The 26,429-nt window shown below is 38.9% G+C and overlaps 1 protein-coding gene across 2 annotated transcripts in view; it reads right to left on the bottom strand.

The window, feature by feature from the left end:
• LOC117135139 (protein outspread) overlaps nt 1-26,192 on the bottom strand; it is a 78,900-nt gene extending 52,708 nt beyond the window's left edge. For both annotated transcript variants that reach the window (XM_033295195.1, XM_033295196.1), the window contains exon 1: nt 25,325-26,192. In XM_033295195.1, the coding sequence (XP_033151086.1) occupies nt 25,325-25,531 (207 nt within the window). In that variant the 5' untranslated portion in view covers nt 25,532-26,192. The remainder of the gene's footprint in view (nt 1-25,324) is intronic.
• Nucleotides 26,193-26,429: the final 237 nt, after the last annotated feature.

The following is a 26,429-nucleotide window of genomic DNA, read 5'->3' on the forward strand; positions in this document are numbered from 1 at the left end:
GCAGCGACGCATGTGGCATGGTGGCATGGGGCACTGGCACATTTGAACTTTAACACACGACCGAGGCACAATAAAAATTTCAAGTTTGTCCAAGAGACATATGGCCAAAGATCCGCTGATCCGCGGGGTCAACGTTATAAAATCGCAAGCGGCAGCAGCAGCCACGGCAACAAACAAAAAAATAAAAGGCAGCAACAAGCAAATAATTTATGACCAACTTGATGCATGGTGGCCATTTAAGTTATGGACCGACTTCTCCCGAAGGGAACCGTCGACGGGGTGTGAACTGCCCGATCAGCAATTGCAATTGCAATTGCAATTGCACCATTTATACCGTAGTATATATGTATCTATATATATGCGCACATATGAAAACAGATGACGCATCGTCTGCGTCTGCAATGAATGCACTTTTTCTGCAATTTGACTTTCGTCTAAAGGCAGACCGAAGACAAAGCAGACGAGCTGTCTTCTCGTCTGCGGATCGCAGTTTGGGGATCGGAAATCGGGAATGGGGGGGTTTGTTTTTGGGCTCTTTTGTTTTCAGTTAGTTGTCAAAAGTCAGTCGGAGGCTGAAAGGGGTTCCAAACAGACGCAGCTGACTGGGCCCCTCTTCTTTCCCAGCCAAAAACAAAAAAAAAAAGAAACTAGTCAGCCTTCCAAGTGGGTGTGCCAGACTTTACTTAGACGCACTCGAAATTTCGTAAGACAACAATGCTGCGAGAAAAATATTACAAAAACTTTTCAACGAGGCACTCGTCTAAAGTTTGCATGCGGAAAGTTAAAATAATAATGTTTGAAATGAAAGTATACCGTGAAAAAAAGTGAATATTAAATATTGAAGAGCAGCACTTTAATTGATAAGAGGAAACTAAACTACTAAGCTGGTAAGGTCCGAATATTAACCGAGCATTTTAAATGAACTCAAATAAGTTTCCGCCACTGATCAAGCGAACTTAAATATGATTAATGGCTCGATGTCCAGGGAAGTTAAGTAAATGACTCGTCATCCGCCTCTCTTTAGCCTCATTTTGCTTCTTTAATTTTGGGTTAATTAGCATATACGCATAAATGCATTTCACCGACCAAAAATCTGAAATCTGTGTCATTCGAAATGATGGGGCTAAAAACTTTTGGCACCAGAATCGTGCGCAAGAAATTTACCCAACTGCAAAATGTCTGCCCAATAAAAATAAACAGCTCGTCACACAAAACCAAACAAAAAGCAAAAGACGGGGCAAAAAATGCACATTGATGTTAATTATTTTGGCAGTTGAATGCAGCAGCCAGCCAGCAGCAATGTATAATGTTTATTTTTACAATTCTCCTTCTTATTGTGAAATGGGCGCAAAGTGCATATTAAAATGTCAGAGATGGAGAGGACAAACTGAAAGCGGCAGGTTAAGAAAATATTAAAAAAAATATATACAAAATAAGATGCGCAACTTTTCAAAATTACCAAAAAGCCAGCGTTCTTTTTCGCAAAATTTGCCAAATTCGACAGAAACACAAGGCAACAGCCACAGAATTAAACGACACAAAAACCGGAGAACAAATAAATAAACAAATTCAGTGCGCTCACTCAGAAAACAGTCGATTCAGCAGAAAAAATATATGAACCAAGCAAAACCGAAACGCTTTTTGATGCAAGATATCAAGTTGTGTCTGGAGGTAACCTCCTCCTCGTTGGCTGCCGAAGCCCAAAGCTGGCCAAGTCAGCTGCAATGGCCAATGGGTTGGGCCCTGGCCAAAGTAGACCCATTGTCGACATTCATCTGTCCGACTGTCTTTATGGGTTCCGACGGCGGCCCAATTAACCCTTATGTCTGATGGAAACATCCTTTACATTGAATTCCATTTTGGAGCAGCACTCATAACATGACAAATGAAGTGGAACATTAAGATTAATCGCTGTAGTCAGCAAATTATATTAACAATATAAATTCAATGGCATGCAAAATACTCAATGATTAATGCTATATAACAAGAGCTATTTATTCCCTTATAAGTAATATGTTATGTAAGATATTTTTTCATTTCTAATAACTTCAAAAGCTTAAGTTTCATATTTACCCAATTCACTTCCCCTCAACACACGAATTCTTAAGCATCTTAGAAGGTCGCTTGACCCTTATGCATTTTAATTAAAAATGGCTGAAAATGCATTTCGACCAACAAGTTCTCGCCCAGTACTGGGTTAAGGCATTCCTTTTGGCTAGTCAAAAGACAATCCGACAATGTCGTAACTTGGCGCTAAGTTAAGCGGCTATGAAAGCCAGTTACTCCACCTCCCGATCGTGTCGCTTTTGTGGCCACTTGGCCCGGTGGCAGTTCCAGTTTTTAGCTGTTTTGTTTTTTTTTTCTTACTTTTCTGCAAGATAAAAAAAAAACTACAGAGAGCCAGAGGAACTGTAGTCTCCGCTCATCAATTGACAGGTAACCGCTACGCCTTGGACATTGATATGATTAGCGACTTTTAATTTAACGCTTCTCTGAAGCGCGTTAGAGCAGCAAGACCTCGGATGCATTGCTGCCTATGACTCCTCCGGGCCAGATCAGATCTGTTGCTTGAGTTTGCATTTCCGCAACCAGATGCAACACAAAGTAATCGAGTATACGGAGTCGCGTAACTCCGAAACTCTGGCCAGTTCCTCCGCGAGTCCAGGCTCGGCTCGAGTCGTAATTTGTCAGCTTTTAGTAATAACTTTGGACATTTACCGTAAGCGACAGCGATCGCGATAAGTTTTCAACCTGTTGTCTTGGGGCAGCCGGAGCAGAGCAGAGCTCTTTGCTCTCCTGGAGCAGATAAAAGACCAGATAACCACGATCCACCATCCAGCCTCGATCCCCGGACTTGTCCACCAGACACTTTTCGAGTCCGGACTCTGCGCCTAATTGATTTTCGCATGCGACGTGACGGTCTGCCTGCCTTTCGGTATTTTCGCTTGGGATTTTCTTATTTGGTGGCATAATTATTGTCATTCATAAATTGTGGGCTCGTTATCTATAGGCCAGTGAGTGAGTGGAGTGGCGCGGACTGGAGTGAAGTAAAGTGAAGTGGTTTGGTTTGGGAGATAAATGTGCAAATGATTTGCCAACTGCGATTTATGCCACAACGGCTTTTTCTCCACAGCCTCTTTCTCTCGCTTTTTATGACCACCATAAAAATGTTCCACGAAGCAGCTCCTCCAAACTCCACCAAAACTAAATGACAAGATTTTCGAATTCGCTGGCGGACCAACTCCACCCGTTGATATATATTTGATAATTTCATAAATGGTCAGCAGTCAAAAGAACTGGCTTCGTGCGGTTACTATTACTAAGCAAAGAACAAAATGAAATGTACACCATTACCAATTTGTAAGCTTCTTGACCAATACAATATTGACCCATTTCGGTTTAACTTTGTATATAATGTGTTGCAACACAAATGAGATAAACCAGACTGCCATTTTCAGCAATCGAAAGTGCAGAAGATTATTCTGTGAATCAATTTCCCTTTCTTTCTTGCTGTCAGCCTATAATTTGTGCCCTACGAAATGATTATAGCATTTGCTGTGCGAAAAAAAGACAACCAGTTTGTATTACTACCCACTTTTTAATGTCGGTTATCGCTGAAAGCTCATCGCGATTACACAATTCGCTGATCAGCACAAAAAACCGAAATTGCAATTGCGGCAGCAACTGAAAAACTCCAGACTCCGAGGGTTAACATTTTGTAAATATTTGCTGCTGCATGTGAGGCTTTCTTATTTATTGAGTTCGCTTTTTTGTCCGCTCTGGCCGTCGTCTTGTTGTCTTGCTGCATTTTGTATTTTGGCCGCAACTCTTGTTAATTTCAATGTGAAAAAGAAGTCAAGTGAGGTCGAATCTGGGTATGAACATTTAGTCGTTGGGGCTAATAACAACAACCTCGAAAAGAGTCTGCGACCCATTGAGGTGGGTGAGATGTTGTGGTTTTTTTTCTTCTTGCCTGAAAACTTTTGAAATTGTTTTCTGCTTGTTTTTGCGGCTTGTAATTGTTGTTATTATACAATTTGCAAAAAGTAGCAAAAAATGCCAATAACAATGTAAACTGCTAAGCAACAATAAAATTTTACAAGCTCCACCAGTGGCAAGTTTTTTGTTTTTGTTTTTTTTTTTGGTGCACTTCTTACTGCATATTTGACATTTCACTTGTGCAGCTGGTAAGGTTGCAAGTTGCAACTGAGGGGTATCTAGACTTTTATTTAGTTACTTTTTTATGTGAATTTCAATGATATTTTGTCGAGATTTTTCATGGCAAAATATTTCAGATTTTTGCGATAGATTAAACGAATAAAAATTGCAACAATAATAGCGACAGACTCGAGGGTCTTTGTTTTGTTGTTGTTGCTGTTGCAGTTCCCTGATTTATTGATTTTCCAAGCAGATAATGTGTGATTTTTCTCATAGACTTTTGCAATTGCAGTTGTTGTTATTGTTTCCTAATGTGAGAAACTTGTGTGTCAAGAGAGCTTTACCTATTGTTGCATAAGCGGGCGCCAAAAAGCCCACTGAAGCCCCCACCGAAACCCAACTGAATCCAACCGAACCGAACCCAACCAACCAACCTACGACGACGCCGCTGCAACTTATATCTTATGTGAACTCCAAAAGGCGGTCTTGGCATGTTGAAAAGAAGAAAAATGGAATGAAAAGATACAGAAACGTTTTAAACAGGCTAATATGACAAAATTTTCAGACAGCTTGTCTACTGAGTTAAATAGTGGGGGGCCCTACAGTCGAGGGTGGTCTGAGTATTTTGCGATAATGTGTTACCAATTTAACTCCTGCTAAATTCAAATCAGGTGTTTAGATAAATATAAAGACAAGTTCTGGCTTAGTAGCTTAATTAAAGAATAACGTTCAATAAAGAAAATAACTAAAAATTGAATCCGATACAGCCAACTATCGTTATAATCTATGAACATTTTTTATTTTTTTCGTCCCACCGCCTTGAGTGATATATACATATATATATATTCATTAAATATACAAGCCTTAATTTAAAACATTACCTATAAATTAACTTTTCGAGTCTGTGCAGGCAAACTTTTTGAACGCCCCTCGCCACCTGCAAGGGGGAGTAACCTAAGCTGTTGGAAACTATCTTACCCAGCCTGCAACCAAGTAAATTAAGCATCGCCAAAAGCCACCATATAAGGTAATTTGCATAATTTCTAATTAAAATATTTTTTAAAACTCGCGAGGCAAAGACGAAGAGAAGGCAGGCAAAGTTCCATTCGGTTTCAGGTTTTTTTTTTCCTGTTCGGAAAAACTCTTTTGGGCGTCTAGATAAAAATTTAAATTAATTTAAATTTGATTTTTATAGCCATTCACCTGCAGGAGAAGAAAACGAGCCGACAAAAGACTGTCCAAAAAAAAAAGTTAAAGTCAGCCTATGCATTCGTAATTAATTAAATCGCTTTGAGCCTGATTTTTTCGCTTTTCGATTTCAAATTAGAGGAGTGGCATTTAAAGGGGCGGCGGGGAAAGACTTTTCTTTTTGTCAATTATTTGAAGTGGGAACGTGCTGCGGCAATGAAGTGAAAGTTGTTTCAATATCGAATCAAACAGTCTTCGCTGGAAGTGAAAAAATGAAGTAATTTTTCAGTTAAAAATAGAAAGAAAATAATAATACGAAAATACATTACACAGTTATGGGTTTCTCTATACATTTAAAATATAAATACTTGTTACACTTTAGTTGGGTAAAAAATGCCGGGCTTACAATGAAAAATAATAACAAAGAGCTGCGGCCCGATCATCATCACTTCACCTGTTTTTCGTTTATTTCTCATTTTCATTTTCTTATTTGTTCAATGCTATAATTTCGATTTTTTTTTAAGCAGATCCCATTGATAATGATCTTGCGCCAGTCACTCATCCGAACTTGACTCGTCAGCCGGTTTTCGTAGTGTTTTTCATTGTGTGATCGACTTTGTCCGTTTGTCAGTCGCTCAGTCAGTCAGTCAAGTCAGTCCGTCAGTTTGTCACTCTGTCAGGTGTATTGAGGCATTCGAAAATTGTATCGAATTATAGACCCGAACGTATTGTAATCAACTTGACTGGACTCGAACGCAAAGATCATAAAGGAAAATATAATATCGTATGTGTATGGTATCAAGGAAAACTGATTAGGTATGCAAATCTGGATAATCTGTGGGGTTTGGATTTTAAACTTGTAACTTCTCTTTTAGTTTATTTTAATGTTAGTTTTCATACTACAGGTGAGTTACCAATTACTTAATAAAACTCGAATTTAATGTAGCTTAAGGCTTTCATCTCTGACATCTCAATGAACCTGTAAAATGTTTTGTAAAAACTGACCTAATTAGGGTATTTAACCTTCGTCGGTAAAACGTTTCAACCTTTTTTGCTGCCCGGCTCGCCATAATAATAAGCGCCCATTTTTTTTTTTTTTTTTTGCAATGCAACACAATTTTGTACTTCTACCTCTCCGCCTGAACCCCAATCTCCTGGCTCCGTTTATAAATCATTTCTCCGGTGGATCAGCAATTACAAACACATGGCAGATGTTTAAGACTGGGCGAGCGAGAGAGAGAAAACCCCTGATTTTGATTACAATCGTCGGATAATGGGTAGATACGTACCGATGTACGGATACAGACATATAATTTAATAGAATTGTTGTAAAAATGTTTACCCAGTGCGGTTTGAGGTTTGCGTTTCGATTGCATGAGTTGCTTCGCTGCGAATGCCGATATATAGCATTCAGTTGTCAGTATACTCAGCTTTTATTACGGCTAATGATAATGCTATATGGCATGAGTATGAAATTCCAGATACGCATACGAAGGTTGCTTCGACTGAGGAAAAGTCCTACACGATTTGCATGTTTAACGGCGGTTTCGCCGCTCCAAATATGGCCAAAAGCGTATCTGCCGACAATGGTGAATGTTGTTTAACATCCTACGATTATTTATTATTGCCACTTGAGACAATAAAGTCAATAATTCAATTGCACATTGTATATTGTATGCTGTATGCTGTATATTGCACACACGTGAAAGTGCAGCGGCAGAAACATTTTGGCGAAAGGCTCGGCCACAAAAATCTAATTAGTAATGCATTAGTGAGCCCAAACATGGTGAATCGGGAAGTGGAAAATGGTAAATGGTAACTGTTCGCCTTATTATTTTCCTATTTTCCCGGCCATGTTTGTGCCGCATTGAAATCAAAAGTAAAAGCTTAAATTCTCCGAAATAAAAAACTGAACTCAATCTCAACGTTTCAAGCCGCATTTAAAAGAGATCATTGATCAGTGGGTGTTCCTCCATAAATGGGTCATGGCTATATCCCTCCTCCTACCCTTTATAGCCATGTCTCTCTTAACAATAATTGTACAGCTGGGGGCTCCTCATTACACCCGCCATGACACACTTTCGATCGTGCCAAGAGATCGTGAAATGGGAGCACAGCTTTTGTTTGATAAAACTCGAATTGAAAATGAAATGAAATGATTGATTGATTCAATGATAATTGAAAAAGAGAGTAGCCAGATCTGTGATAGCGGAAAAGAGGCTAAACGAAGTGAATTAATGAGATCTAATATGACATTGATGTGTTCTAAATAAATAGTTTTGATGGTAAAGCCAGCTGTAGCGAATGCATGAAAATGGTACAAAGAAAGTGCATTTGATCCGTTATTTTTTGTTTATCTCGGAAAGGGAGTAGGGCTTAAGCTAGATGGATTATTACTCCTATTTCCCCAGTCTTAATCTAGTAATGACATCATTTGAAACCACTAATATGATGGCAACCATATAATAGTTCCCATTTGAATTGGAATAGATTCGATTTTTCTAGATTACATTGCCGTAACCCTTTAAGAACGTCTCTATCTTGTCTGCATAATGACAAGCCACAAAAGTGAATGAACAGAGAAAAAAAAAATGTAGGAACCAAAATCATTACAATGCCCAAGACTTGGGCTTTCGAAAATGCCAATGGAGACGCACCGGGCCAGGCGGTCGGTCGCCAACACAATGCATTTGATTGAATAATGAAGCCCAAGTAATGGCAAAGCCAAACAACATCGACAGAGAGACACACCACATACCAAATAAAACCCGATTCCAGCTGAATCCAAGGCAAAACGCACTCGTAAGCTTGGCAAAGGCAAACAACACACGGGCAAAAGTCCAATGAATAACAAATGCAGATATAAAGGAAAATAAAGAGACCAAAAGAAAACATTCGAATACAAAATAGAGTAGTTACAATTTTGAGGAAATTACATAACATTAGGCATGAGCAGTTTGAAGCAGCCGCGCGATTGTTGGTTGGGCAAGGCAAAAGTCATCGCGCGAATTAATGAAGTGGAAAATAAACAAATTCGTATAATCTGCGGCAAGCGGGGAAAAACTCGAGTATGGCAGCCTAGTTTTCCGCTGCTTGCCGACAAGGTTGACGGAAAATGAAATTAGCTTCGTAAACATACAGAGAGACAAAAGGCGATGACAATTTTCCAAAAAGGTTACATAACTCTACTTCTTCTGTCATTAGGGCTTCCGACAGATATTCCATTGTCTTTCACCGTGGTCACTGGCCCCCTAATGGGGTTTTCGGTGGGTGGCGATGGGGGGCAAGGTTCGCCTGGTTGTTCTGGCAAATTACCTAACAAATTGCCAATGCTACACTTGTTAACTCGTTTCGATTTGCTGAGCAAGAAAGTGAACTCCAGCGCTGTAACAAAGACATTTCGTGCGGTAAACAATAAGACTTTTTTTCGTTAAAAAATGGTGTGAAATTAACATTGGGATTTGAATGAGAAATGTTTGAGCATTTCTTTCAAAAGCAAATCAAACCAACATAAGTATTTTATGTAAAAACATTTAGAAACCATTAAAAAAGTATATATTATAATATAATACTGCAGTTTACATAAGTATTTATTTTATTTAGGTAGGTTCTTCAGGCTTAGCTTAGAATTATTAGCTTAAATTGCGTTGCAATTTAAAAGATTGGATATACTAAATAGAGTCTTATATAATAGATATATAGAGTCTTATATATTAAAGCTTCAAGTTGGGCGACGTTTTGCTGATCATTCAGAACTAGCAATGGAGTGAGGCATTTAGAATTGAGGTAGACTCTTCAGTTCTCAGCTTTCTTCAAACGCTTTTATTGCTTAACGCTTTGCCACGGCGATTCTAACTGTCATAGACAAACCGAAACGGGACGGAAATAGGCAAAGAAATTGAGGGAAGAGTGGTGTAGAGTGCTTGGCGGGTTCTCAATGAGTTTTACAGTTAAATGTGTTTATTTTTTCCATTATAATTTCTTAAAAATACGAAATGGGAATGGGTCAGAACTCCCGCTCCATTTTGACCACGTGTGCTGCTGGCCGGGAAGAAGCGAAGGCCCCTGACTCCAAAATCACTTGCTACATGCCCCTCCTTTTCGACACGTTTTACTGATCGTGCCAATAAATCACCGCCTTTTGTCGCCATCTCTTTCGCATTTCGGCTAGCCGTCCCTCTCTGTTTTCGCCTGCTGCCAGCCAAAGCCAATAAATCAAATTGCAACCGTCAATTGCTGTTAATTTCCTTGGCGTTGCATGAATGTTTTGAATTTACTTTTTATCTTTTTCATTTCGGTTGGAAATATATATTCGGACATACATTTTTCCACTTTTATATGTGTCAATATATAAAATGCATAAATTATTTATTGCTAAAAAGCAAAATGTCATAAGTGTCTGTCCATGTGGACACTGTGGGAACCTTTCAGTTGATATTTTCTGCATGAATTGGGTTTGGTTTTCTTTTTTTTTTCTTTTGGAACCCTCTCTTTTTGCGGCTTGTGTTGAAATATTTCGTCGTTTTGTTGTGTCAATTGGCGGTCTATGTCTATAGTCCATAGCAGATAGATCGCTTGGACACTGGAAACCCCAAAAGAGGCCAGCTGGGCGGTTTTGTTAGTCATGAGGTCCAGGACCCGGAGAGCTTGTTGTAAATTTTGATGTATTGATTAGAGTAGGTTCAAAGACCCACTTCCACCGACTGACCAGGGGGTGAGAGGCCAGACTCTGGCAAAAGACATAAATTCAATAGTGGTCTAATGCAGTGAACGGATATAAAAACCATTTATTCTCGAGTGATTTTATTGTGCATAAAATGTCACTTTGTGTCAACAAGTTTTCGTTCTTTTGTTCAGCTGCAATAGATACTTTTGTAGAACCACTAATACATATAATTTATTTTCTTCCCGAATCAACACTTTCTTCTCACTAAAAAAAATAGGAAATTCCCCACCGTTCTATTCTTAGAGCAGATCGTATTAAAATTAATTGCTTCACATGTACGGGAAAAACCTGTTAGCGCCGCTCTGGCCGGCTTTTTGAGCCCTGAAACGGCAACAAACAAAAAAGGTCAGCTCTTTATATTGACCCAAAAAAAAGGCAACAAACGAAAAACCAAAACAAAAAACACAAACAACTTGAACGCCAACGCCAAGAAAAGTCAAGCATTTCTATGTACTTATATACAAGTTTTATAGCGGCAACAAACTTCAAGATTCCGTTGATAATTCTCAGATGTCTGGTGGAAAGGTCATTTAATAGACGAGGGATCAGCTGATAAGAACACGATGTCGTCGTGGGTTTTCAGAGGTCTGCCCGGCCATTTGAATTCAATTGAATTAATTTGGATTTTATGGTTCATTTAGATGGGCCATTTTCGGGCGCTAATTGAAGAGCCAGATCCGATAAGCTCGTCCGTCCAGATGTGCGCTGGGAAAGTAAATAGAGCACCCAAGTGACTTCAATTTGAAGAGGGAAACAAGAAATTACTTTCTTAAGTGTCAACACAGATAACGGGGCTTTCGTGGAGGATCAATTACAACCTGTCAATCAGCGATTATGTTTGAAATGTTTGCTTGATGCAAGTTCGTGTGCTTGGGAAGTTCAAGGTTTTGATAAGCATGATAAAGTGGGTAATTTCAAAAGTAATGACTTGTAAAGAAATTTTCATGTGATCGAATTCTTTTAATTTTCCTAACCCTTAATTTTCTGATCGTAAAGCAAGCCCTAAAATTTAATATTTTGGCCAGCACGCAACAAAAAGCAATCAAGAAGAATTACCGGAAAATGCACGTTTATAAAAACACCTTTCAAGTGCAGAACACAATCTTGTCTTCGTGTTCTTCGGAGCAATTTTTCAAGAATTTCGCATATTTTGGCATGAGAACCGAAGTAGGAAGAAACCTTATGAACGAACATCATCACCTGGAGTAATCATAAAAATTTGCATAAGGAAAATAAAGCCTGTGTGTAATAACAGTAAAAAAGCCTGAAATAAGAACAACACAAGATCCAAAGAAAACATGAAAAAAAGCGAGTGGAGTACATAATAATAATATAATTTTCTATAATAGAACTCAATGTGCCGAGTGAAAGAGATGGATAGAGAACAAACGAGCACAGCAGCAACTGATTGAGGGAACACAACAATAATAATAACAACATCAGAACACACAAACACACGAGACACACACGGGACCAGTTCAACAACCTTTTTCTCTGAAGGAGCCTCTGAAGAAAATCAACAACAGAGAGACAGCACACAAAAAAAAAAAACAATGTGAATAATACTGATTATTAACAAAAAATTCATTTAGTATAAAAATATGACAATAAATACTGCGAGCACTAAGAACTATTTCTATTAATAAATTACTACACTTTAATATTTTTTCTTACACATTTTTAATTTCTTCACGAAGATCTTTATGATTACTGACCAGTTCCTATTTATTCTTCTAACTGTTGTAATATATAACAAATTTGAATTAATTTAAATTTGTGATTAGCCCTATCTTTTGTATTTCCGTGTAGAAGAAGAGAGGGAGAGAGCAAGATCAATTGGGTGGGGGAGACCCGAATGGGCCGATTACTTCACTCACACCACGCATTCGGGGCATCCACATCCACATCGATGGTGATCATCGGGAAGAATCTCAAGAAACTCAAGAAGTGCAGAAAGAAGAAGAAGAAAAATGAGGAGAAGACTGGGCGAAAATTGCCCACAAAAGGGCGCCAACAGAAACCACAATAACAACAACGAAACGGTACCTCGAAGAGAATCTTGGAAATTTCACAAATCAAATCAATATAATTGTTTTTCCCTACTCACTTTCCAGCTGGATATTGATATATGAAAAGGATAGATGAGGGCTACAATTACCTAGAAAACATGAGAAAAAATAGCTACGAACGGAAGTTGATTCTTTTATCTTTTACCGATTTAGTTGAGTAAAATGATTTTAGCCTTTATTTTTACCTTCAGTCCGCCGGGTGCGTACTTTCTATTTGCAAAGTGCGGAAGCCGTGTTCGCTATCAGCTACACAGATATTAACTCTTGGATTGCCTTGCCCTAGGTTGTCAGTCATTTGCATTTGACGATGATTGCGCCATGAACCGTTCCATGAGTACTCATTCACCACTCATTCGCACTCACTTCAGTCACATTTCCAATGACTTTTTGTCCGCCGACTGGCGCGTGCAAGAAATCGAAAATGACTGACAAAATATATATTCATATTCAAATCAGTTGTCCAACTGCTCCATCTCGACTGACAAACGGGCTGCACCTAGACCTTGTCAACGGGTTCGGTTCGGTAAAAAAGACCGATCGCAAATTCAAAAGCCAAACTTCTCCAATGCGCGGTTCAAATTGAACGCAAAAAACAATGAGAACTGATTCGAAAAAAAAAATCAATTCAAGCTACCATTGCGCAAAGCAAAACTTATTCAACGTGCTTTAAGTTTGGTTTTATAAGCGTAAGTTTAATGATTTAGGAATAACGACACACAGATATAAATTAAAAAAAATGTGTGTACTAAAGTTTAAAATGCAATGCTTATACTAGCAATTAAAAATTTATAAATATTTTAATTGTGACATTTTTAACGAAATGAATTGGTCTAGTATTCTAAGTTCCTCGTTTACATTTAAAATTTCCTGTCTTTAATTTAGTTTTAAGCCTTTTCAGTGTATTTCAATTTTCCATTTAACAAAAGTGCTACTTTTTCATCTTGTTAGTGGATTTTTATATTGTTTTTTTTTTTTTGCTACTTCTCCTATTGCTCGAACAAGCCACTCAGGCCATAATCTAAACGAATTGAATGGAAATAAAGTGGGCCACACACACACACGGCACACTGCCACATTTGTCAACTTAAATGAAAATGAATGAAACGCAATGAAATGTATCGAGTGTGTGAGTATATTTGTTGTATGTACAACCGCATCGTCAGAGGCCAAGCCCACCTAACGCCTCAAAAGTGAGTTGGAATTGGAATTTCTGTGTCAGACTCAACCTCAATTAGGTCTGTCATTGTCGAGCCAAGAAGTGATCATGTTAAATGCAAAATAATTTGATTAATTAAATTAAAATTACTTAATTTGTGTGAAGAAACATATACGAGGTGTGTGTGTGTGGAGAGCGAGCGTCTGACTTTCACACGAAATTCAGCTCAGCTGATGAAGCGACGACATTAGCCCAATTCGCTTTGATGATTTATTAGATTTTTTCTAGGTTCTGTAAATTATTTTTCTGCTGCTATTTCTTCATTTTGACCGCTTTGGCAGCAGCAAAAAATTAATTTCTCTTCTTTTCTTTCGACGGAAGTGGGTTAATAACTGATAACGCTGCGAAAATGTAAACATGACTAAATATGAACGTGCAACTTTGCGGACAAAATGGTTAAACAGTAAAATAAAAAAAATATCGCGTAAATAACTTGATTTTATTTGACATTTAATTTCCGGCGAGGGAATAAACATATTCATTTTACTTTGCGGAAACACCACTTCTTATGGAGTTTTTATTTATGTAGTTCTGGCTGGAATATCAGCTATATAGTCAGCCTTATAGCTTTGATTTTTCCGTAAAATAAAATAATAAATCCATATAATATATTTAGTTAGAAGAGAAAAGATTGAATGATAGTTGATGAATCATCAATCACTACTTCATTGATTTATTGCAAACAATCTTTTATTGTTTTACATTAAAAGATACATTATAAGATTCAGTAGATAAAAAAATAGATAAAAAAGATTTTAAAGACCACCTAGGATTTGTGACTTTTCCAAAAACACTTTAAAATATTTGTCTGTACAATGGTTTCATTCATTATCCACAAGCAATTAGCATAAAGCTAAAAATACCTTTGTTTACAAAAATAGTCTTCCACAGGCTTCTCGGATAAGCGTAGAATATTTTATGACTTTTCGTTTTCGTACATACCTGAAACGAGAACAAGAAGAGAAACGTAAAAATAATTTAGTAAGTAGATGTGAAAACTTAGTAAACGTGTTTGAAAGCCCCTCGGCCAAATATTTCTGCGGGATAGAAAGAACTGGCTAATCACCATATAACGCCAAACACATCATCAGCACCATCAGTAGCATCATCACCAGGTAAACCCGTAGAGACAAAGCCAATTCTTATCTTAAATGATTCATAATTGTGCAGAAAGAAAACGTGTTGTTTCCTTTTGTTTTACGCTTTTTGGGGTCAAATATTTGCTTTCGAAAAATATTGTTATTTAAAACTTCAACAACAACTAATTATGCCCCGAAAATGCCTATTAATGGCCACCATGATAAATGGTTTCGGATAAGGGGTAAAAAGACAAATTAGGGCCGCAATTTGCAAGTCAACATTTAGGCAGCCGAGTGGTAGTTAATTTTTTTTTTGCTGCTCCAAGTTTTTGGTTGCGGCATGCCCCACATCACAACAATCGCACTCGCAATCTAGCTAGCCAAATATGGCCAAACAAGAAATATATCTAAAATATCTTTAATTAAAAGTACAAACGTACAAATTATGCAAGACGTGCTCAAATATGGCAAACACCTAAATATTTCATGAGTTGATAAATTGCACGCATATCGCCGAGCCAAAAAATGCCACAAGCCTCAGACACCCGCAAACAAAACATTTCCGTACATACATATACCATATAGTATCTGCGCTCTGTTCTGTACATGATATCTGCAGGCGAAGCTCGCCCATTTAAAGCCCAAAAGATACAGATACCGAAAGCTTAAGCCAAATCGGCAATTCCACAACAACCCACGTACTGTGGGAGGCTAGAAACAAATCGAAGACAAAACATAAACATTGCACATGGTGGGTGACTGACTTGGCGGAGCAGGGCTTATCGGGGAATTGGGTGGTTCCAATGATTTGGTGGCTTGGTGGTTTGGTAGTCCCAATACAAGTACACCCACCCGTTGACATCGGCACAGCATGCGGAATCCAAATCTGTTTGGTAAAATGCATTTTTCTCGAGTGCATTTTTCTGCCTGCAGCTATGTTAAATACTAGAGCTGCGAAAATTGGACAAGAGTTTTGACAAAAACAATAATCTATATATCACAGTCTGTTTTGCATATAAATTATTATTTGTGTGCAAAATAGGAAGTGAACATATGGGTTGATATATGAGTTCTGATTGATAAACATGAGATGGCTGATTTATATGTAGTTTTAAGTTACTAAGCCGCATATACTACTATTTTATATAATATATTATGCAACCAATATGTCATGGTAAAATCACTATATTAACGTTTGCAACATTGCATTTAAGTCGGCTTTTTTGCTCTTTTAATTACATTCATATTGAATAAAACCCCCTTCGCTTCGTATTTTGAATCCATTGTTTCAATTTCTCCCATGAAAAAATATTTGTATCTTTGCTCCATTTAAACGCCTTCCTTTTCGACTTTAAGCCCTCTTTTTACCGAGTTTCGATCACTCATCATTTGCATTGTAGCCGCCACAATTTACAGTAATTGCAGACTGAAAACGCTCTTTTTTTATTTTATTTAAATGAAATTCCCCCGAGGGCAACGGCGGCGTTGTTTGCTATTTTTTATTCATGTTTTTTAATGCAGGGCGCGGCTTGAAGCTCGGATTTTTGCTTCATAGGGGGCTGTGTGTTCAGGGTGTCTGCAGCGAAGCGAAATTATCATGTCCACCTACGTAATTTAGCATGTGTTGTTGCCGTTGTTGCAATTGCTAAAATTATTGGTTATAAATAAATGCTTTTGCCATTGTCGTCGGCAACGCGGAGTCTGGGCCTTGTTCATTTTGTCTATTTTCGGGTATGTAATTGCCAATTTTTCGGGCTTATTGTTTTTGCCCATGCTCCCCTATATGAAGCAACTCTGCGTATCAATTTTTCTTATTTTGGGACTGTCTGGGCAGGTCTGAAATCATACCAAAAGATCTTCAAACTTCCATTGTTTCCAAAAACGACGTTTCCAAGAAGCTTACGAAAAAAGAACCCATGCCAAACATTTTACGCACAAAAAATCAAACAGAGAGCAGCCAAATTCTAAACTGCCAAATAAATGGAATGTATTTTAGATGATTTATCTAGACACGCGGCAACAACACACAACAAAAGCTGAGAAGAGCGAGCATACAATTGAATCTTCTACCTGGAAGTGTTAAAGCTCCTCAGCTTTATAGGCCGCACCCGGTTCGCTTCCTCACCTGCCCGTGGATTCCTATTGAATTTCGACTTGACTCGACTTCAACTCGACGCGGCTCGATCACCTTGACCGCACACCAAACACACACAAACATAAAAAAAAAAAAAAAAACCAAAACACAGATACTGAGAGACCGAGAGAGAGAAAAAATTTACATATCGCCATTTGCCACGGCCCCAAAACCCGAAGAATCTTAAAAAACGAGCTGAGCTCAAAGAAGTACGGTGATCGAAGCAATAAAAAGAAATTGGCATGGCGAATTTACGCTTGGAAAAGCCAAAGAAAACCCATGAAAGCATCGAAGATAATCATAATCATTAAAGTTGTAAAGGTGAAATGGGAGATACTAACAATAGATTTACTGATATGCATAAGCATCTTAGAATTGAAATGAAAATCAATGCATATTAATCTTCTTCTGAAGAATTATTTTTTATGGCAAGAAACTTGCACTTTATACATCCATTCATATTCTAATCTTCTTATTCAAATTACGTTTAATCATCAAAAATAGCTTTTCATGCATCTTCATTTTACTCGTTTGCTTTACAAGATTAATTAAAAACATCTGATTCGATTTTGGAGTTTCCTTAATATCATTCCACAGTAATAACTCATTAATCAAAACTTTGGTCGCAATAAAAATCTTCTAGCTCATGGCTGATTGCTATTTGTACACATTTTGACAGGTGAGTTTTTGATTTATAAGAGCTGTCTTATGTTTATTCATGAAGCGCACAGGTATTTTTCACATTCAGTAACCCTCAAAAAACTTGACTAATGCATACATAAATATTTATTTATTTCGTTTTAATACGAATTCTGTGTTAGTTATACAGGAAATTAGCATTTGATAGTTAATTACAAACGCTCGAGGGGCGGATATTTTTTTTTTTTTCAAAAATCGGCACATATTTTCGGTTAGCCCGTTTCGGTGCTAAAATATGCGCACCAATAAATATTTGGCCAGACAATTTACAATAATTGCGGCGACGGGAGGTGTGGAAATGTGGAATTATGGCATGCAGTTTGGACCGCGACGGGTCTAAACTAACGATTTCTACCCAACTCTGGCAAAGCTTCCGATATCGTGCAAATTACTTTCCAATTAAACAGCAATTTCAATGTTCGAGGAAGAGAAAGAGTGGAATAGCAAAATACAGGTTGCAGTCGTGGCAAAATCATAATTATAAACTAATTTGAAATCAAGATGCCCTTCTCAACACGTCATTATTTCAGGAAAATGCCAAGTCGCGCTGCCCCATCCCCCAAGATCTTCTGGATCGCCTGAATCTTCCACGGCCTCCGTCTTTATCGCTGGCAATCTAATGGTGTTTGCCCGGTGTTACCCCTCTTGGGTTACCTGGGTCTTATTATTCCAGCTCTATCTCTTTCAAAGCAAAGAACCGTGCCCAGGGGCAGGTGTAAAGATGCCATAACTCAGAAGATTTCGCAGCGCGCCATTTGAACTGGAACTTGGGCTCCAGCCCGGAGTTGGATAGTCTAGTATTGTGTCTTGATTGAGTGAGCCCGGCGAAGAGAATAAGAATTCAATTATGCAGCAAAATGTCACATGGGACGGCTGGCGAAGGGAACAATGGACGGAGGCAGTGCATCTCTGCCCCTTTTCCTCCGGCTCTTCCTTCCCTCCGGTTGACGATGATGGCTGATGTATGAAGTGGCAAAATCGCTGCAGTGAGGCAGCAACAAGTGAATGTGCAAGTTGGGGATCTACCTGGACTTCTTTCTTAGCCAAATGCCAAGACTGCGGGGAGCAGCAGTAGATGGATGACTGGATGGCATGGCTTGGAACTGCCTCGGCTACTGAACAGAATTAGCTTTCAATTTGAGCAGCAGCAGGAAGCAGGGCTACGGCGAATAGATTGTGCGTTTGTGTCTTGCCACAGTGGTTAGAATTAGATTTGCGAAAATGAATTAAGTGGCAAATTCGATGACTAATGTGTTACCACTTTGAGAAATTAGAAATTTTGTATTTATTTGGTTTAATACATTAAAATTAAGATATTTAAAATATTTAAAATAGCAAACATGCTACTGTGATTTGTTTCTTAGCAATTGGCTTTCCGATTGATTTGTAAATAAATGCACCTCTTTCGAATTCGCTGAAAAACGATAACAGAGCTTTTCCCCTTATCTTATCCCACTGTTTTCGAAGACCTGAAAAGTCGACTTAATTAAGGCATAGCGCATAGATATAGGTAGGAATAGGAATAGGAATAGGTAGACGAAAAAAAAAGAAATAAATAAATAAAATGACGCCGCAGCGGAAGATGTCGTCGGGAGTTTATAAACTAAACTCTTGAGCTCAAACTCAATCTAAGGGGGACGGATCTCAACTAAATCCGCAGATGCGGCTCTCTATTCCACATCTTGGTTTTAGACTTTTGCCGAGATTTCAGCTTGTTTTTATGAGGAAATCTAATAGCTAGGGCTAGAGATGAAGCTGAATCTAAAGCAGCCGCAGAGATGAAGCTGTTGGCGTTAAGAAGTCGATTTGGTTTTGCCGCTGCTGTAGATGTTGCTGGTGGAATGAAATGGAATGATTGATGATTTGTTGGCTGTGTATCGCGATAAGGTTGGTGGGCCCATTTGTTGTTTGCCCCCATAGCTGAACAAAGGCAAAAAGAGCGCCAGAGATTGGAGAAGAAGCAGTCAACTTTCTGGGCATTGTCTTCGGTTACCTCTGCTCATGTTTTTGAGCGACAGAGAAGTTCGTGCTGATAATTGTGACACGGCCCCATGCAAAAAAGAAAGACAGCGCAGAATCGAGATCCAAAGTGCAGAGTGGCTGAAGAATATTCAGACGATGCCCCCTGCTAATTGCAACCACAGACAGGCAACTCCAGACAGACAATAAAGTACAAATAGCAGCAACAAAGTTAGTTAGATAAGCTCCACCGCCAAGTCGGTTGAATTCTTAACCTATACGGTGATCCGTAGATGCTCTTCTGTTCTCTGAATATCTTGAATAATTTTGTAGGTGATTTCTCAAATACAAGCATACACAAATAGCGATAATAACTTGTTGAATGTTTTGTAATACATTTCGTTCGGAATGTGTGTTGCAATATCTTATAAAAATTAATATATTAAGATAACGACAAAAACATAGAACATGGCAGAGCACCTGTACAATAGATTAGATCCAATACCCCTCGAATAACAAACTCCAGTATACAATCTGGTCAAGGATTTTGACTTCACAGCAGAAGAGTTGACTCCTCTTATCTGGTTGATGGTGCTTAGAATGCGCAACTGCCAACTCTTCGGTATCTTGCAGACTGTCTACTGCAGGTGAATGTATCTTCGAGATACGTTTTAGTTTCCTTTACTTATCAGGCCTTTAGCCAGTTCTTTTGTTTTCACACTTGCACAATAGTATGCCTTGGCCTTATCGCTTCGAAGTGTTACCTTGATGTTCAACAATGCAACTAACCAACTATAGATTTAGATAGCAACGAGATGACCCCAAAAGCGATCGTGGATGATGCAGGTGACTGGTGAGTGGACGGGTTCAATGCACTTGACTCGGCTGGGTGGCATATACACAACTAATTAACCTAGAAAAATGCAAATTTCTGCAACACACCCACTTCACATACCTATGTACTTAGAAGGGGGGCCCGAGAGCTGGGAACAATTTCTAAGCCAAACAATCAATCAACGTTGGTTGTTGGCCACTTGAGCACGTTAAGACTGGAAACGAGGATACACGAAGGTATGTACATATATATGCTATAGGTGCGGGGATGCATGTACAGGATGGGTGTGCAAAAGTAATATTTATTATGTGTATACTTCTCTGACAAACAACACAAGAACTTGGCCGAGGCCCAGGCCCAGGCCAAGGCACACTGGCAGAAACCGAGAACTAACTATTCCAAAGGGCCAAAGGGGAACACGCGAGACCGAGTGAATGAGGTCTATAGCGACTCCACTGGAGACCTGGAGACGGAATACAGACGGTATACAGGATGGTATGGGACTCCCAGAACGGGCCTCGTCGTCTCCTCTCCGATGGCATGCTGCCAATAGCTCAATAACACCCCGGGGACCAATTGAGATCTTTTTGGTGGGATAGGCAGGCACCTAGGACACCGATGGCCAACCGTCTAAGACAAACAGTGAAGCAGAGAGGTTAATACAGACAAAAATAAGGAGAATCACAGACAAATACTCAACGGGGGCACACAGCTCGAAAATGACACCCGATGGCTAACAGTGAGTCCATTTTGGTTAATTCAATTGATTTTAAACACTTTTGTCATAAAATTTTTTAAACAAAAAGGTGAGAAATATTTTCTTATCTACAAACTATAAAATGTTATTTCTTAAACTTAAGTAAACTGTTTTGTGAAGGTTTCAAGTTCTTTGACCTTGTTAGTCTATTTGTAAAAATCCATATATTTTGCAGCTTACAATGATGAAATAAATAAACTATTTATTAGTAATTAAAGAACTTATTCTATTACTTTTTTAACCCGTCAAATTTACTTTGGTTTTTATTTTTCCGTGTCCCTTGGGCCCACGGTGTCCCATGCCAATTGTTTTGCCAGACAAATAGACGGCCGCCAAAAGCAGCAAAAAGTCCACAATTACTGCCTATAGGTTAGACCTCTTGGTGGGGCAGCAGCTTTAGTTTTAGTCTAAGTCTTAGTGGGGTGCCCAGTCACGCGCCCGGTCCAAAAATGAAAAAAAAAAGGCCAGCAAGATGGGATTTTCTCGGGGTTATGGGCTGGCTGGCTGCTTTTTGGCGTTTGGGGCCACCAGAACCACGAGAAATGCTGCAAGCCTTTGACCTGACCTGTCAACATGGCACAGCCCCCAAAAAAACACGAGCTTCATCTTCTCGAATATAATGGGTTCTGAAGTGGATGGTCCCTGTGCTGATAACTACAATGTTCCGCTCCATTGACTTGACAATGCATTCTGACATCCGTTTTGCACCTCGTCGCTTTTTCTTGGCCTTTGTTTTTGGTTTTTTTTGTTGTTATGCGCATTTTCCTGTCTGTGTACCGCCAACTACAAAGGGAACCCCTAACGATAGGTGGTCCTATGCCATGCCATCTCGTCCCATTCGATCCCATGGCCAGGTAATCCGAGAGCCGTGTTAGGGACGCTTTTGCCGGCTTCATTAGCCTTCAGATCGGCGACAGACAATGCAACAATTATGGCCCAGCATTTATGCACTAGTCAAAACCAAAGCAGAAGACAGGCGAACATGGACACTCTTCTGGAGAGCAAGAAACAAAAGCAAAAGTGTTGCTAAATTTAGAACGACTGCCAAGTAGAAAAGAAAATCTGTGGGCCTAGTCGGGGTGCCAAGCCTGTGAGGTCTGTCGGTTGAGTAACCGCAAAAGGGGACCGCTGGAGGGGCATCTTGAGGGGCATCTGAGGGGGAACTGACTGCTGCCGACGCCTTCTAATTGCCGCTCGACGAGCGGAAGCCAAGAGTTGAGTTCTATTTTTACATACATATACATATTAGCTGCGGAGCAACTGCATCCACAGGAAGGGGGAGCCAAATGTGGAACACACTGAACCGAAGGAGTGCGGAGAACACACGCTTCCCAGATTTGACTTTAAAATGACTGCCGGCGGAGGGGTTCCTTAATGACAAGCGTAAAAATAGTTTCTAAGGTTTTGCATTCAAGTAGATCCAGCTGAAGGTTTATGTATATTCAAAGATTCAGTTTTCGAATCTTTTCAGTACAATGCAAGTTACGAAAACTTTTTACATAAACTTATTTAGCAATATGCCCACACCTGAACGCATTATAGGAAACAGTCGAATGGTTTATTAGTTGGGGTGTTCAACCTTAGATCTGCCTACTTATAAAAAACTTACCCCTGCTGTGCTCCACTTCCTCATCCACTTCCCGATCCCCGCCACATCCATCGACTTGTTGACACAGTTGTTCTACCCACTGGCTATTGACTCAAATGACTTTCACACTCAAATAGTAAAGTTTATTTATTTTCTTCTTTGTGAACACTCAGCTCCAACGCTTCGCTCAGCTCGGGGTAATTCAATATTGTAACTCGAGCTATTTATAAATTAGGAAATGCTGCCAGGAACAGCTAAGCCAACAAATCGATCAACTAGTTCTCCAGTTTATGGATCATTTACATACCCCCTGCACTCTGTACTATCATTTCTAGATCTATTCTCAACGAAAGGCGACATTTTTCACGGCTGTCAAGTGCTGTTGGCCTCCGGCCTTTTCAGAGGGTATTTCACTATGAGTTCTCGTTGTTTTTTATTTTTTTTTCGGGTCTGTGACTTCCTCAATAAATGGTTAACAATACAATACAGTCGGTCGGTGTGTGAGCGTTTTGTGCTAATTTCATGGGGGTCATTCTGGCACTGTTTTTTAAGATCAGTCACGCAGTTGAAGTTCCCCCGGCTCACGGACACATTTGAAGCAGTTGGAAAACAAAAGTTTGATTTCTACGCGCTCTTAGCACACGAAAAAGCAATTTTCGCCTGAGGCCAAGCTGCGCTAGAAATCTCTCGCGTATCCGAATCATTTTTGGGTGATCAATTAAAAAAAGAGCCATTCCAATTTGGCAAGCGGACAAGCGGCGAGCCCGAAATTGCTTTTGACAATCGCATAATTAATTTTCGCAGGCTTCTCGAAAAACCAGGCACTTGTGGCCGTCAATGTAATATATAAGAAAAACAACTAAGCGGAATAATAAAACATTTGTCGACCTATAAAACTGCACAAAATTGCCTGTCAACTGAATTGAGAACAAGAACGGCAATTATAGAATAACCAGATCAGAATTTATTGGGGTCAGTTGTGTAAAAATACATTTTCACAAAATTATTACGAAACGAGAACAAAAATTGTAAAAATTAAAAAAATGATTTTACGGGGCAAGCGAAACAGAAACAGGGCATGTTAATAATAGACAGAGAAATGTTGCACCTAGCTGCGTATAAATTCAAAATCTTTACATTGATTTTTTTTTTAATCTTTACAATATTAACTTGGGTATAAATCCAAAACATGTTTATTTTGAGTCAGCATAATAAAACTAATACATTCATATACGTAACCAAGTGCAACAGCGCTTCTTTTTCTTCTCTATCTCAACTCTTTCATTCTAAACACTATCTTAATCTCCCAAAGAAATAAGATTAGATATTGTCGGCCAAAATGATGCTTAATCTTGGATTTAATCTTTCGACAAGTGTTTAGAAGCAGTTGACATATCTTTCCCGCTGTTCTTCTACCACCTTCATTTGCATAGTTCAACGAAAACTCCAACTTTCCCAATGGCAAACTAGTCTTCTGGTTTTTATTTTCATATAGTCCGCTCAGTTTCCTTCGCTCTTTTACGACAGCGATTTTATGTTTATTAAATACAAATTCCAAAACTTATCGTGCGGCTTATAAGAAAGCAGGTTGGCCTTTCAGCTCAGACTTCAAGGCGGTGTGGGCATGGTGTTTTAGTTCGGGGCGTTGTATAGTATTGTCGTAAATTTTTTGGTAACCCAGCCCCAACGCGCAGGTAAACATAATAAACGATTTTCACTTTTTTCTTCTCGCTCGGTCAGTTGAGTCCAGGTGGGTTTTTATGTTTTCTATGCTTTGATTAGTTTTTGTTATTTTAATTAGTTTTCGGTGGCATTTTATTTCGTATCGTCATTTTCTATCCCGAATTCTAAGACTACAAGACTACTACAGTGAAACGAGAAAGCGAGAGTTTTCCTTTGTCGCGCCGCAATTTTGTTTATTGTTTAAATGATTGCTGTCTTCTGGCGATTTTTGTAACTTGATTGGACGAAAGTTTCAAGATTAGAAGATGTTTTTGCCCGGGGCAAACGATGCTTTAGGTCATACTAATGAATTAATCTTGGTCAAAAGCTATGTTTCTTCTTGGAAAAAGTCTTTGTAATCAAACTAAATTCTGTCAGTTTTGACCATGTTTACCGATCAGATTATGCTGTCTTATTTGAAAATGTTTTAATTAAAATTAATGATGAAAGTCCAGTCATAGTTCATTAATAAGTTTAAACTGATATGTCTGCGAACGTTCTGCATTTCTAACTTTCTCACTGCTCAACTGCAAAATGTTAAAACCATAAAAATATCTATAAAATGTGTTGTTCACAACTAAGTTAATCCCAACAAGATATATTTCCAATAAATGTCTTCCAAAACTTCAGCAAGATGCACAAGAAGACAGGATGAGAAGAGGAACCAAATGGAACTATAATTTTCGGAACAAAAGAATAACAAAGAAAAGCCCGCACAGAATTGGAAACTAAATAAAGATTTATTCAGCACACACAAAACTAAATTTATCCTAAAGTTTTTCCGCGGTGACTTCCCTCAACTCCAAGTACAGTGAATATTCATTAGGCACTTTATCTTAATTTTGGGCAAGGTGTTAACAGTTTTAACAGAAATCGAAGAGAACATCGAACTAAAATTAGGTAGTTGTTTAGAACTTAAAACAGTTATAGATAGACATTTTTTTTTTTTTTTTTTTTTTGGATGTATTAATTTAAAACTGTCCTTCGCGGACAATCATTAAATTTGATGACTAAACTTAACGGTAGAGAATTAATTGATTACATAAATTGTTGCGAAACTATACAATAACTGTCGATATTGTATGTAGATGTAAAATATGTAAATATTTGGACCACTGTTTCCTATAAATGAACAATATCCCCTATATTTTGTATCTAAAACTTGTCCAAAGAGGTGAAAAATCCGAGACTCACCCTATTGCATTCCAAGGCGGCGGCCGAGTGCTCCTCCCGCTGTCGAAAACAGTGGCTGCACTTGCTCTTGTTGAAAATGTTCGGCGTGAACTTGCGGCAGTCGGCGGTGCGAGCGTTTGATCCTGCCGCGCCTGTTGTTGTTGGTGTGGGTGGTGCCGATTTCGAGGGGGCGGCAGGCACCGTTGTTGTTATTGTCGTGGTTGACATTTCGCTAGTGCGCTGCTGCGTCGGTTCAACAAAAAACCAAAAAGAGTAGGGAAACTTGCAGAGGAGAAAGAGAGTGCGGAAATGGTGGTACTTTTATAGTTTTCGCAGAAATGGCATGGCTATTATTTTTAACTCGATTTGTTTTGTTTTTCGTTTATTTTTTGCAAGGACGCGAAGTTACGTTAACCAAAACATTGGCTTGTTTTTGTTTTGGCTCTAAAAGCCAGCCTTTCTTAACTATCTCGCACTTCAGAATTTATCAGCTCTGATAAACTTCTTATTTTCGGGTATTTGGTTACACGCTCAGCGAGAGAGCGAAAAAGAGAGATGGGGAAATTATTCAATTTCGCTTTGCACTTTGATTCTTAGCTTTGGCACACATGCACACAATTACGCACAAAAACACACACGGACGCCCGCGTAAGCCCAACAAATACACATACACTCGCGCACGCGAGAACCAGAGCAGAAGTTTGGGGCTTTTTCTTCTTTGGCCTTCTTCGCCGCCTTTTGTTTTGTTTTTTTTTTTCTTTCGTATTACTCGTATTTTTGTTGTTATTTTTAGTGGTATATTCGTCGACCCGGTATTATTTGTATTATACTCGCGCGGAAAGCGCGCTCTTTTTTGAAGCACCGTTCGCGCACGCTGCTCAAAACGGAATGAGCAATCGGACCGATTCACCGAAAAATACCGAAACATGTTGAGACAACGAAAAATACTGAAGCAGGGAGAGATACCGCAAGCAAGTAACGATAGGAATATTTTTGCGTCAAGTTGACGTATATATACCCTTTCGATTAACATGTATCGTATATTCATATCTATTTATACTTTATATGGAATATCGCTGTCGTCTGTTACGGGTGGGTTTGTTTATAGTATTCCTATTGCCGCAAT

This window comes from Drosophila mauritiana, chromosome 2L (genome assembly GCF_004382145.1).
Source record: "Drosophila mauritiana strain mau12 chromosome 2L, ASM438214v1, whole genome shotgun sequence".
In the NCBI taxonomy this organism is placed as follows: domain Eukaryota; kingdom Metazoa; phylum Arthropoda; class Insecta; order Diptera; family Drosophilidae; genus Drosophila; species Drosophila mauritiana.